The sequence below is a fragment of the Pecten maximus genome, chromosome 19 (assembly GCF_902652985.1).
Source record: "Pecten maximus chromosome 19, xPecMax1.1, whole genome shotgun sequence".
Lineage (NCBI taxonomy): Eukaryota > Metazoa > Mollusca > Bivalvia > Pectinida > Pectinidae > Pecten > Pecten maximus.
This window is the reverse complement of record NC_047033.1, coordinates 8,127,998-8,142,075: the sequence shown is the minus strand read 5'-3', so window position 1 is coordinate 8,142,075 and position 14,078 is coordinate 8,127,998. Positions and strand designations below refer to the sequence as shown.

General features: G+C 39.2%; 1 protein-coding gene across 1 annotated transcript in view; it reads right to left on the bottom strand.

Annotated features, from left to right (window-relative positions):
• Positions 1-13,842, bottom strand: part of LOC117317365 — a 34,978-nt gene extending 21,136 nt beyond the window's left edge. Inside the window, exons 1-4 of the mRNA XM_033872167.1 lie at positions 13,687-13,842; positions 2,730-2,877; positions 2,175-2,328; positions 1,404-1,765 (exon numbers count right to left, since the gene is read on the bottom strand). Of these exons, the coding sequence (XP_033728058.1) occupies positions 1,404-1,765; positions 2,175-2,328; positions 2,730-2,877; positions 13,687-13,798 (776 nt within the window). The 5' untranslated portion in view covers positions 13,799-13,842. The remainder of the gene's footprint in view (positions 1-1,403; positions 1,766-2,174; positions 2,329-2,729; positions 2,878-13,686) is intronic.
• Positions 13,843-14,078: the final 236 nt, after the last annotated feature.

Here is a 14,078-nt window from a genome sequence, read left to right as displayed (position 1 = left end):
GTAGCCCTTTATCCCAGCATGCTACAGACCCAATATTTGGTCTCTAGGCCTTTTGGTTATCAAGAAGAAGTCATTTAAAGAATTAAGTATATATGACCCCTGTGACCTAAATTGAAGGTCAAGGTCATCCATTTGAACAAATTTGATAACCCTTCATCCTAGCATGCTACAGACCTAATATTTGGTCTCTGGGCGTTATGGTTATCAAGAAGATGTTTAAAGATTTCAGCATATTTTATCCCTGTGACTTGAATGAAGGTCAAGGACATCCATTTGAACAAACTTGGTAGCCCTTTATCCCAGCATGCTACAGACTAAATATTGGGTCTCTGGGCTTTTTTGGTTATCAAGAAGTTGTTTAAAGATTTTAGCATATTTGACTCCTGTGACCTTGAATGAAGGTCAAGGTCATTCACTTAAACAAACTTCGTAGCCCTTAGTCCCAGCATGCTACTGACCTAATATTGGGTTTCTGGGCCTTTTGGTTATCAAAAAGAAGTTGTTTAAAGGTTTTAGCATATTTGACCCATATGACCTTGAATGAAGGTCAAGGTCATCCACTTGAACAAACTTTGTAGCCCTTTGTCCTAGCATGCTACTGACCTAATATTGGGTCTCTTGGCTTTTTTGGTTATCAAGAAGAAGTTGTTTAAAGATTTTAGCATATTTGACCCCTGTGACCTTGAATGAGGGTCAAGGTCATTCATTTGAACACTGGGTAGCCCTTCATCCCAGCATGCTACACACCCAATATCAGGTCTCTGGGCCTGTTGGTAGTTGAGAAGAAGTTTAAAATGTAAATTGTTTACGACGGACGCCACCGGACAAAAGGCGATCACAATAGGTCAACTGCTACTTTGTCTCAGGTGACCTAAAAAAACAGTATCCTCTTAAGAAGTGCTTTGTTTATTGCTTAGATGTCAATTGTATATAATAATGATATATTTGACAGTAACAAGTATTATGCTTGCCTCAGGACATGCAAAACTTAGCTAACAAAAGAAATTACAAGGACATGTACTAGCTGTATTTATCTGCAAAAAAAAATGCATGCCCACAAATAAGCACATTTTCCATTTTTTTCAAAATCATCAATTCATATACAGTATAACTTGTCAAAACTGGCCCGTCTAATCCAGATCCCTTTCTATTCCGGCTTTACTGTTTGGTCCCTGCATTTTCCTTCTTAAAATATAGTAGTTAAAACCTGTATAATCTGGAACCTGTGTATTCTGAAAAACGGTGCTGTTCAACTGACCATAGTATAAGTTTACTTGTAAAATTGATCTGGTCAAACCATTGACCATAATGGTGGACAACGACAGACGAAAGCAAACACTATGGCTATATGTATTCTGACCCTTCATGATTTAATCATTTAGCTACCTGTAACTTGACCTTACCTAACTTTCTTCACATCCGTTCTAGGTTCAGATACTATTTCAGGCAGAGAATTTTTTCTTTCCTTCTTCACAGCAGATTTATTTTCAAGACAATCAATTTGTTTTGGTGAGGTGGCGACTTTGTGAGGGTGGTGCACCAGGGCCTTCGTAGTTATCCCCCCTTGTGTACGGTTACATGACCTTGATCTTCTGAACTTAGGTGAGCTGTGTCGCCGAGCTTTGGTGTCCAGGGTGTCCTGAAGACTTGCTGGAGAATTCTGCAGACTAGTAAGTCTTTGTCGATTGTTTTTCTCATGAAACTGTGGCGAGTTGCTGATTGTACTGGAGCTCTGACTACAGCGGGAACAAGGTCTGCATCGTTCCTGCAAATTTTTAAATCATAAATAAAATTATCCATGAGTAAGACAATCAGAGCTGGAATATAATTCCTTGAAACCAAGTAAATAAGGACATATTAAAGAAGCTCTCTTAATAGAAATACCTTTGAATCTTAGTTATCGCTTTGAACTTAAAACTGCCCTTTAAGTTACACACAAAGCTGCATGTGCGTGGTAAACAACACTTTTCTGAAGTAGAACAGTTGACTCAGGGCATGCAGGTCCATAAATCAGACTTATCCATGGCTGAAAGTTTTGCTGGAAAAATATTTCCTATCCTGGTCTGAGAGGGGCAGGGTGCATAAATATAAATTGGATTTATCTGAGGATGAGGATCTTTTTCTGAGCTGGGTACATGTACTGTGTGTGGAGAGTGGGAAATCTAAACAATTACCTGAAGTTGAAAGCTGTGCTCAGTAAAACTTCCTTTTTCCGAACTGAGGGAGGCTGGGGTTGGACTCGTGGAATGACTAGTTCGGACACTCAATGATGCAGCTGACCTCAACACATCATTTTCTTTTTTCAACTTAAAGACCTTTTTCTCCAAACTGAAATTTATGCTTGTACAGTTATCATACTGCCTAAAAGTAGCTGCCTCACTTATGATCACTCACTGATCGAGGTACAGGGATTTTCCTACAACTTTTCCATTGTGTAGGAAAGTCCCTCAACTATATATAACATTTTCCCCTAATTTGTAGCTCTGGTATATTGTATATTCAGTGTTTCCAATATCACTCAATTCATGAAAACTAAAATGAAAATTATTTAAACCTTTATTCTACTGATTGCTGACTACTTTTGAAATTCTTAGAAATAACAAATCACGAAAGAAAACACTTCAGTCTTATGTTTCATTTCTTATTTAATTTAAAAAAAAAATTCTTCCTATGAATCAGTAGCATGTATTCATTAATCTAGACAAAAATTCGAAAGTATAATACAGTACCTCCTTTTTGTGCGGAGCAGGTTAGCAACATCAGCACACAAGGGTACAATGCCTTTGCGTGTGCTGTTGACAACAAATGCCACCGCCTTTGCCGCTATCTCCTTGTCTTCCACGAGACTGTTCAGTTCCCCAAGCTCAGTGCTACTGCCTAGAATACAAAAAGGTATGTTAGTATATTGTGCTGCTAAAATTACCTCCCTTTAAAGAAACAGAAATTGCATGAGGGCATCATACCACTGATGCTAATGGGAAATTCTCCCTAGCCTGAGCTTTAAGTAAGGTGACTTTATACTCTCTCCTATTACAGATGTATGGAGGATGGGGAGAGGTAGTATTATCCCCCACATACAAAATATACACTAGGCATGTCAGACACTTCAGTCTCCCACCATACTTTGGATATGTATGCATAACCAATGACCAACTTTCCGGTGGACATACCCACCATTACAACTTGCTAGGGATTGATATTGTGGAGGTCAAACAGCTGTCTTCCCCTGACCTTGGTATATATCACTACTAGGGGACAGAACCCACTGTCCTCCCCTGACCTTGGTATATATCACTACTAGGGGACAGAACCCACTGTCTTCCCCTGACCTTGGTATATATCACTACTAGGGGACAGAACCCACTGTCTTCCCCTGACCTTGGTATATATAACTACCAGGGGACAGAACCAACTGTCTTCCCCTGACCTTGGTATATATCACTACCTGGGGACAGAACCCCTGTCTTCCCCTGACCTTGGTATATATCACTACTAGGGGACAGAACCCACTGTCTTCCCCTGACCTTGGTATATATCACTACTAGGGGACAGAACCCACTGTCTTCCCCTGACCTTGGTATATATCACTACCTGGGGACAGAACCCACTGTCTTCCCCTGACCTTGGTATATATCACTGCCTGGGAACATAAACCCAATGGCTTCCCCTAATTTCCAACTCAAAGGCAATGGTTAAGCAGTGTTAAGAGAGACATCATTTTTTTACTGTTGCTTTTTGAAAATATTAATTGAAATTCTTAAAGTGAAGCGACCACAACTCAAAAATCAATTGGGTACAAGGATAACTCTTGCTCTTAAAACCTATGGGAGATTTTATGAGATTAGCAAAATTCCTATGAGATTTGTCTGTATAAAGAGGTACAATTTTGAATTTTTAATGAAATTTTTTTGAAAAACATGGGTAAAAATCCCCAAACCTCTGCTCAAAGTGATCCCTGGGGTATAATCACACTCAGGTAGTTGCCTTAAATGTCTGTCAATACACCAAATTTATAAGATATTATGTTATATATGGGGTGTATTTACAGATAAGGAGAGTACAGTCGAGACTGCCTGAGTAACCCCCTGTATTAAATGACTCCCTGCCTTATTCGACCTTATTTACGACCGCCCGATAATATTTACTTTATAATTGGTCTGTATTAATCGACCCCCTGTCTAACCTGACAAGTGACCGTGTTTTTACAGTCCCAGGTGATTAGAAAGTCTGTATTAAATGACTTTGACACTTTCACCGCTCGTCGTCACACGTGAGCACGAAGCATTGTGACCAATAATACGATTCATTACAACTTTCACCTGGCAGTAGCAGCAGGCTTTTCAACTGGTTACGTTGTCAACAGAACAAATAAACTTATACACAAACACATATTTGTAATTTCTGAGGTGTTAAATGAGCTCACTTTTACGATCTGGTTGTGCTTAATGGTCAAGTAAAATTTTTACAGGAAACTTTAAATATATATATTATCCATCTCATGGCAACAATCAACGTTTTCTCTTGCGAGATTTCGTCAGCTGGTTGAAATGAACATAGCAGACAGAAAGAGAAGTTGAGTCGTACTTACATTAGAACAAAGAATCGGGGCTATAAAGAAACTCGATCAAGGAGTTCCTGCATATAAAATTGCAGATGAATTAGGAGTCGGCAAAATGCAGATACAAAAATTAAGAAAAAGAAAAGCTGAACTTCTTAAAATGACTACGAAAACAATGCCCCTGGGAACTCCAAAACACGTCAACACTCTACTGGTGTTACAGATTTTAAAAGCATCCAAAGGATGGCTTGAAAGTTTAAAACAAGAGGCCCATGGGGCCTGTATCGCTCACCTGGTTGGATTAGACCAAATGTCAAAATAATGTTCATGTTCATGTTCAATTCATTTTATTTGTCAATCTCAAACAATGCTATATATGGCTATGGTGTGGGGATCCCAACTGCTTTAAAGAAATAATGAAGTCAAGACTCTCTAAGGGCCTAAAAGACCTCAAGAATTGTTTTTAGAACATCCATTCATAACTTTATTACTAGTAGCAATTTAAAGGAATTACCTCTATTTCCCCTATTGGGCCCCGCCCCTTTGGCCCCTCGGGGGTCAGAAACACCATTTATGCAAAATCTGTTCCTCTTCCCCCAATGATGTTTCTGACCAAATTGGGTTCAAATCCTTTCATAACTTTATGACTAGTAGCGATTTAAAGAAATTTCCTCTATTTCCCTTATGGGGCCCCACCCATTTGGCCCCTCAGGGGTCAGAGTCACCATTTATGCAAAATCTGTTACCCTTCCCCAAAGAATGTTTCTGGCCAAATTAGGTTCAAATCCATTGACAAGCATGTATGGTACTTCAAAACAAGAGGCCCATGGGCCTTAACGGTCACCTGATTTTTGAAATATTTCGGTAAATTTGAATGAAAGAATGAATTTAAAAACAAATAAAACAAATGACAGTCAAAAATGTGATTTCCCTATAACTATAGTAAAGTTTATCCCCTCCCATGGGGCAAACACGAGACCACAGGGCTAGGAAATTCACAATTATGGTAAAGCACCTTAAGACCCTTTGATCTGTGAAGAGTATTTAATTCTACCTTAAACTGGGCTGTAAGAAGATTTTTAAAATTTCTGTTAATTTGACCCTTTTTGGCCCCTCCCATCAGCCCCTGGGGGTCAGTCAGGGCCAACATGTACATACCATCAAACTGTCATCCCAAGCTGATAATGTTAACGAAGTTAGAATGAATTCCAATAAAAATTCATAAAATAATAGTCAACAAGAGGCCCATAGGGCCTGTATCGCTCACCTGGTTGGATTTGACCAAATGTCAAAATAATGTTCATGTTCAATTCCTTTTGTTTGTTAACCTCAAACAATGCTATTTATGGTTATAGCGTGGGGATCCCAACTGCTTTAAAGAAATAATGAAGTCCTGACTCTCTGAGTTTACAACATGCATTTATAACTTTATGACTAGTAGTGATTTAAAGGAATTACCTCTATTTCCCATATGGGGCCCCGCCCCTTTTGCCCCTCGGGGGTCAGAGTCACCATTTATGCAAAATCTGTTCCCCTTCCCCCAAGAATGTTTCTTACCAAATTGGGTTCAAATCCATTCATAACTTTATAACTAGTAGCGATTTTAAGGAATTACCTCTATTTCCCCATTAGGCCCCGCCCCTTTGGCCCCTTTGGGGTCAGAGTCACCATTTATGCAAAATCTGTTCCCCTTCCCCAAAGAATGTTTCTTACTCAATTGGGTTCAAATCCATTCATAAATTTATGACTAGTAGCGATTTAAAGGAATAACCTCTATTTCCCATATGGGGCCCCGCCCCTTTGGCCCCTCGGGGGTCAGAGTCACCATTTATGCAAAATCTGTTCCCCTTCCCCAAAGGATGTTTCTGACCATATTGGGTTCAAATCCATTCATAACTTTATGACTAGTAGCGATTTGAAGGAATTACCTCTATTTCCCCATTAGGCCCCGCCCCTTTGGCCCCTTGGGGGGTCAGAGTCACCATTTATGCAAAATCTGTTCCCCTTCCCCAAAGGATGTTTCTGACCATATTGGGTTCAAATCCATTCATAACTTTATGACTAGTAGCGATTTAAAGGATTTGCCTTAATTTCCCCATTGGGCCCCGCCCCTCAGGCCCCTTGGGGGTCAGAGTCACCATTTATGCAAAATCTGATCCCCTTCCCTGAAGGATGTTTCTGACCAAATTGGGTTCAAATCCATTCATAACTTTATGACAAGTAGCGATTTGAAGGAATTACCTCTATTTCCCCATTAGGTCCCGCCCCTTTGGACCCTTGGGGGTCAGAGTAACCATTTATGCAAAATCTGATCCCCTTCCCTGAAGGATGTTTCTGACCAAATTGGGTTCAAATCCATTCATAACTTTATGACAAGTAGCGATTTGAAGGAATTACCTCTATTTCCCCATTAGGCCCCGCCCCTTTGGACCCTTGGGGGTCAGAGTAACCATTTATGCAAAATCTGTTCCCCTTCCCCAAAGGATGTTTCTGACCAAATTGGGTTAAAATCCATTCATAACTTTATGACTAGTAGCGATTTGAAGGAATTACCTCTATTTCCCCATTAGGCCCCGCCCCTTTGGCCCCTTGGGGGTCAGAGTCACCATTTATGCAAAATCTGTTCCCCTTCCCCAAAGGATGTTTCGGACCAAATTGGGTTCAAATCCATTCATAACTTTATGACTAGTAGCGATTTAAAGGAATTGCCTCAATTTCCCCTATTGGACCCCGCCCCTCAGGCCCCTTGGGGGTCAGAGTCACCATTTATGCAAAATCTGATCCCCTTCTGCCAAGGATGTTTCTGACCAAATTTGGTCAAAATCCAATAAGAACTTTTTGACTAGTAGCGATTTGAAGCAAATGTTGACGGACGGACGACGGACGACGGACACCGGACGACGGACGACGGACGCCGCACCATGGCATAAGCTCACCGGACCTTCGGTCCAGGTGAGCTAAAAATGTGATTTCCCTATATAAACTATAGTAAAGTTTACCCCCTCCCCAGGGGCAAACGTGAGACCCCAGGGTCATGAAATTCACAATTTTGGTAAAGCACCCTAAGATCCTTCCATCTATGTAGATTATTTGATTCTACCATATCTGAGAGTAGAGAAGAAGATTTTTGGAATTTTTGTCAATTTGACCCTTTTTGGCCCGCCCACCAGCCCCTGGGGGTCAACTAGGGCCAACATGTACATACCATCAAACTGTCATCCCATGCTGATAATTTGATACAAGTTAGAATGAATTCCAATACAAATCCAACAAATAATAGTCAAAAATGTGATTTCCCTATATAAACTATAGTAAAGTTTACCCCCTCCCCAGGGGCAAACATGAGACCCCAGGGTCATGAAATCCACAATTTTGGTAAAGCACCTTAAGATCCTTCCATTTATGTAGAGTATTTGATTCTACCATATCTGAGAGTAGAGAAGAAGATTTTTGAAATTTTAGTCAATTTGACCCTTTTTGGCCCCGCCCACCAGCCCCTGAGGGTCTACTAGGGCCAACATGTACATACCATCAAACTGTCATCCCATGCTGATAATTTGATACAAGTTAGAATGAATTCCAATACAAATCCAACAAATAATAGTCAAAAATGTGATTTCCCTATATAAACTATAGTAAAGTTTACCCCCTCCCCAGGGGCAAACGTGAGACCCCAGGGTCATGAAATTCATAATTTTGGTAAAGCACCTTAAGACCCTTCCATCTATGTAGAGTATTTGATTCTACCATATCTGAGAGTAGAGAAGAAGATTTTTGAAATTTTTGTCAATTTGACCCTTTTTGGCCCTGCCCACCAGCCCCTTGGGGTCAACTAGGGCCAACATGTACATACCATCAAAGTGTCTTCCCATGCTGATAATTTGATACAAGTTAGAATGAATTCCAATACAAATCCAACAAATAATAGTCAAAAATGTGATTTCCCTATATATAAACTATAGCAATGTTTACCCCCTCCCCAGGGGCAAACGTGAGACCCCAGGGTCATGAAATTCACAATTTTGGTAAAGCACCTTAAGACCCTTTCATCTATGAAGAGTGTTTGATTCCACCTTATCTGAGAGTAGAGAAGAAGATTTTTGAAATTTTAGTCAATTTGACCCTTTTTGGCCCCGCCCACCAGCCCCTGGGGGTCAATTAGGCCCAACATGTACATACCATCAAACTGTCGTCCCATGCTGATAATTTGATACAAGTAAGAATGAATTCCAATAGAAATCCAACAAATAATAGTCAAAAATGTGATTTCCCTATATAAACTATAGTAAAGTTTACCCCCTCCCCAGGGGCAAACGTGAGACCCCAGGGTCATGAAATTCACAATTTTGGTAAAGCACCTTAAGGCCCTTCCATCTATGAAGAGTATTTGATTCTACCATATCTGAGAGTAGAGAAGAAGATTTTTGAAGTTTTAGTCAATTTGACCCTTTTTGGCCCCACCCCTCAGGCCCCTGGGGGGTGGGGACCATATAATTCACAATTTTGGTTGACCTTCAGCTATAGAAACTTTCTGCCAAATTTCATTGAATTTTGTTAAGTGGTTTTGGAGAAGAAGTCGAAAATGTAAAAAGTTTACGGACGCACGACGGACGACGCACGACGGACGACGACGGACAAAAGGCGATTAGAATAGGTCACTTGAGACTTCGTCTCAGGTGACCTAAAAAACAAGGGCCCGTTGGAGGGCCACAACATACGCCCGACGCAATATTTGACACTTGGAAGGGAGTAGTTTCACAGGTTGTAATGCTCCGGCTCATCAAGATGTATATTTGTGTCAAGTATGGAGAGCCTTGGTTGGGTAGTATTGAAGTTATGGTCCGGATAAGTAAAATCATCAAAGGACAATAACTCCCCTAATAAGGGGGTAAGGGGCATAATTTTGGTATGTGACACTCCGGCTCATCTAGATGTATATTTGTGTTAAAGTATGGAGAGCTCAACACCATATGTGCCCGAAGTAAAATCACCAAAGGGGAATAACAAATAAGGGGGTAAGGGGCATGATTTTGGTATGCGACACTCTGGCTCATCAATATGTACATCTGTGTCAAGTATTGAGAGCCTGGGTCGAGTAGTACTGGAGTTATGGTCCGGACAAGTAAAATCATCAAAGGGGAATAACTCCGCAAATACAGGGGTAAGGGGCATGATTTTGGTATGCGACACTCCGGCTGATCAAGATGTATATTTGTGTCAAGTATAAAGAGCCTGGGTCGAGTAGTATTGGAGTTATGGTTCGGACACCATATGTGCCCGCCCACCCACTGACAACCCACCCACCCGCCCACCCGCCCGCCAACATGATAACATAATGCGTCCCGTCTTTCGACGGGCGTATAAAAAATAAATAAATAGAAAATATTCAGTGTAAAAACAATACACATGAATAAATTCATCGCAATCAGAAGAAAGAAGCATGGCGAATGATAGCCCTCATGTATGAGGACATTTTTGTATCTGTATCTCTTTGAAAACAAGAGGTCCATGGGCCTGACTCTAAATTAAAGGCCCTTGCTCTTATACTATTGTAGTATACATTCTCTGTAGTGAGTAAAGTGGCACTGTTGGCCAAGGTGGCCATCTTGGAATTTGGATCAACCCTAAAAATAACAACACTTGATATCATGACTATCTCAGGATCATTTCTGGTAAGTAAGAGCTGAATCCCACTGGTGGAATTTGAGAAGAAGTTTGAAATAGGTGTTCTTCAGGGAAACCATGATTGCACAAGCATGTTACAAAATGGCCGCCGTGGCTGCCATGTCAAAGTTTTTACGAGGCCGAAAAATAACAACCCTTTGTTGGCTCTCATTTCTTATCAATATGGCACCAGTAGTGAAACTGGAAAAGAAGTTTAAAATGAGTTTTTCAAGATTGCTGCCATGACGGCCATATTGGATTTCTGACCGACCCAATAAATAACAACACTTGGTCAGAACCATCTCAGGATCATTTCTGGTAAGTTATAGCTAAATCCCACAGGTGGAATTTGAGAACAAGTTTGAAATAGGTGTTGTTCAGGAAAACCATGATTGCGCAATCATGTTACAAAATGGCCACCATGGCTGCAATGTCAAAGTTTTTACGCAGAAAAATAACAACACTTTGTTGTTTCCCCGTCCTAAACATCCTCACTAATTTCCAGCTAAATGGCACCAGTGGAACTTGAGAAGAAGTTTAAAATGTGTTTTTCAAGATGGCGGTTATGGCGGCCATTTTGGATTTCACAGCGACCCCAAAAATAACAACACTTGGTCAAGATCATCTCAGGATCATTTCTGGCAAGTTTCAGCTCAATAGCACTGTTTGAACTTGAGAAGAAGATTTAAAATTGCATTTTTCAAGATGGCGGCTGTGGCGGCCTTCTTGGATTTCCGACGGACCCGAAAAATAGCAACACTTGGTTGGGATCATCTCAGGATCATTTCAGGCAAGTTTCAGCTCAATAGCACTGGTTGAACTTGAGAAGAAGCTTGAAATGTGAAAAGTTTATGTTCGGCGGACGGTGGACGGCGCACGGCGCAGGACCTCGGACGAAACATGATGACTATAGGTCATCCTGACCCTTTGGGTCAGATGACCTAAAAACTGAGTGAATATTGTGATAAATTCATTCGTTCATGTGTGTTAAATTGTTTTTACATCGATAAGAATGGGGCACTTGGGCCTTTGTAAAGTTTAATTTTTCAATTTTTTCGATGTTTTCATTTTTCGTTTCGTTTGATTTCGTTTGATTTCGTTTTGTTTTGCTTTCATTTCGCACCTTACAGGTAACCCTTTGAAAGCAGGTCAAGGTCATTTTGGAATAAACTTGGTTTACCTTCATCTAAGTATGCTCCTGGCCCTGCAATATCATGGCGCCTGGCAGGGCTCAAAGTGGCACCTTAAATTGTCGCCATGGAGATAGAAATTTTCTATTGGCTGCATGCATTAATATTTGTGCCAAAGGGCGCCAGACTTGCTATCATCAAAATTGCATGAAATCTAGATAATTTAATTTGCCAGCCATCCGGATCCTCGGTCAATCATTTAGACTCACCAATTTTGAATTAATACAGTACTTTTCTGTGTACTTGTTAACTGTCCCATTGTCAGATCTAATGTTTCAGCAACGATGACAGCATGTCAGCATTGAAAGTCAAAAAGACCCATTTATTGAACAAAAAATAAGGAATTAAAAGATTATATTCTTCCAAACAGCTTGTTGACTTGTATGTGAGAAAGGGAATGTTCAGACAGAAAGAAGTTTGAATATACATTCCAGCTCAGATTGAAATAAGTTTTCTCAGATGGTTTCTAACATTTAGGCTATCATGTTAAACTGACAGCACTCATATCAGTCTAAAAAGACCAGATAATTCCAGAGTGAATGTAAGTGCATAATTTTTAAAAAGGAAACTCTGACAAAGCAAACACCACAAATAAGATTAAAGTCAAAACCGTAGCAAATTTAAATTCTGAACATAAACGAACAAAGTAAAAATTAAAACTGTGAAAAGTAAAAAGTAAAGCTTGAAGTAGCCTGGCACCTAATTTTCTTCATTGCATGGCGACCGACTTTTTGTGATAGGAGCCAAAGAGGCGCCTGGAGAAAAGTCACTTTGACCCCTGCTGGGTCTCTTAGTTGTTTAAAGATTGCAACGTGTTTAGCCCTTTGACCTCTGTAAAGGTATTTAAAGATATTTTTTTAAATCAGATTAAAAATTACGTGACTTTCAAAGCAGGTCAAGGTCAACTTTTTTTTAGAAAACTTTATAACATTACAAAGTTTTGAGTTCACTGATGCAGAAACAAGGTGAGCTGTCCTTTACCTCAACTATTGTCTGGACTTCCTGTTCAATTAGCCTCAATATACAACATATAAGAATTGACTGGCAGTAAATGAGTAAATGGCTATATAAATTTTGACAAATTAATATGATGATCCTCTAAGGCTTGTTAATACTACCGTATTTATCAACAAATAAGCTCCTGTTCACAATTAAGCCACCTTATTTTTTTTTTATTTCTATTTTTATTGAATAATTAATTTTAAAAAAGTAAGTTAAAATCAGCTCTTTCATATGGTAAGCCTAGTAAATAACATGATCTTGATTCAGTATTGTAAATAACATATACATACATGTACATCAAATATTGCTTAAAATATGTCAGGAATTTTTTTTTATTACTCTGCCAAAAACATTACCAAATATAATATTAGAGACTTTAACCATATCTGTTTAGAATTAAAACAATCTGAATGAGCTCTGTAAACACTCAAAATACATCAAGAAAAACAAATTTCAAAAAAAAAAAAAAAAAAATTTTGGCTTTTCTTTTAATTTGCAAAGCCTGGACTAATTTAATAATATATCTTTCTGTTGTAATAAAATAATCAAAAATACTATAAATCACCTTTCAAGTGTATGATTTGCTGGAAATGGTATAGATTCACGGATGTCATATATGGCCCATTCTGAACATGCAAACTACATGTACCAATTATACGACAGGTGTATTTATAACGATACATAAATATATTTCATTCGCCATGCAATTTTCAATCTACATCTGTAGCATGTATTTTATACGTGTCTTTAATTATCCCTGCACCGACTTCATCTTAATGGTCATCTAAAAGGATCGAGTTTGTACACAAAATTTCATGAAGACGTCTTGGTCGTTCAAAATGTTTGTGTGCAGTAGAATATCACGACTATAACTTAGTCGTGTAAATATTTGATAACACAATCTTTTGCCAGCCTCGAAACATCAGCCATTATGTGCAATAAACCAAACACATCCGACATCCTCATTGGTAATTTCTTTCGCTAGGTTAAATAGTTCTGCAGCGTTTTTATCTCAAACCTCTATCAAAATACTGCATTAACCAGAATTCGGTCACCGAAGAGAAATTATGTAACAAGTACACATTTAGGATTTAACAGTAACCTCATATCATGTGAATGGTCAATTTAAACGTGAAAATAACAATTTTGTACTCGAAGCGATTTCTACACATAGAACTGTATATTTCAAAACATCTGTAATCAAAGAGGGGAAAAAAGTTGAGAAAGAGCTATCTGCTTCGCCTCCTAAAACGACAGGGTTTTGGAACTTACCTTGAAGATTCAGACCAGAAATAGAATTTATCTCGTTTTCCCAGCACTGTAGCCAAGATTCTCCGGGGAGGAGACTTCCTGATGGACTGTGGTCATCAGAATGCCCGTCCATTTTGACTCCGTAATCAGAGCCAAACTTCTCTTCAACAAAACGCCATTTTGTGTTGACTAGAAAAGTATTTGAGGCCATTGGAAGGGTTACCTTACTAAATCAGATATATAAATAGATATAAATATTAAAACAAATCATTTTGATATTGAGGTGTTAGCTGAAATCATATAGGTTCCTAATCTGTTCTTACTTTGTCCACATCTACATTTCCCCAATGTTATTATTCGATTTCAATGCGTATATGTATTTACAAATAATTTCCCTGTGGAAGGCCTCTTCC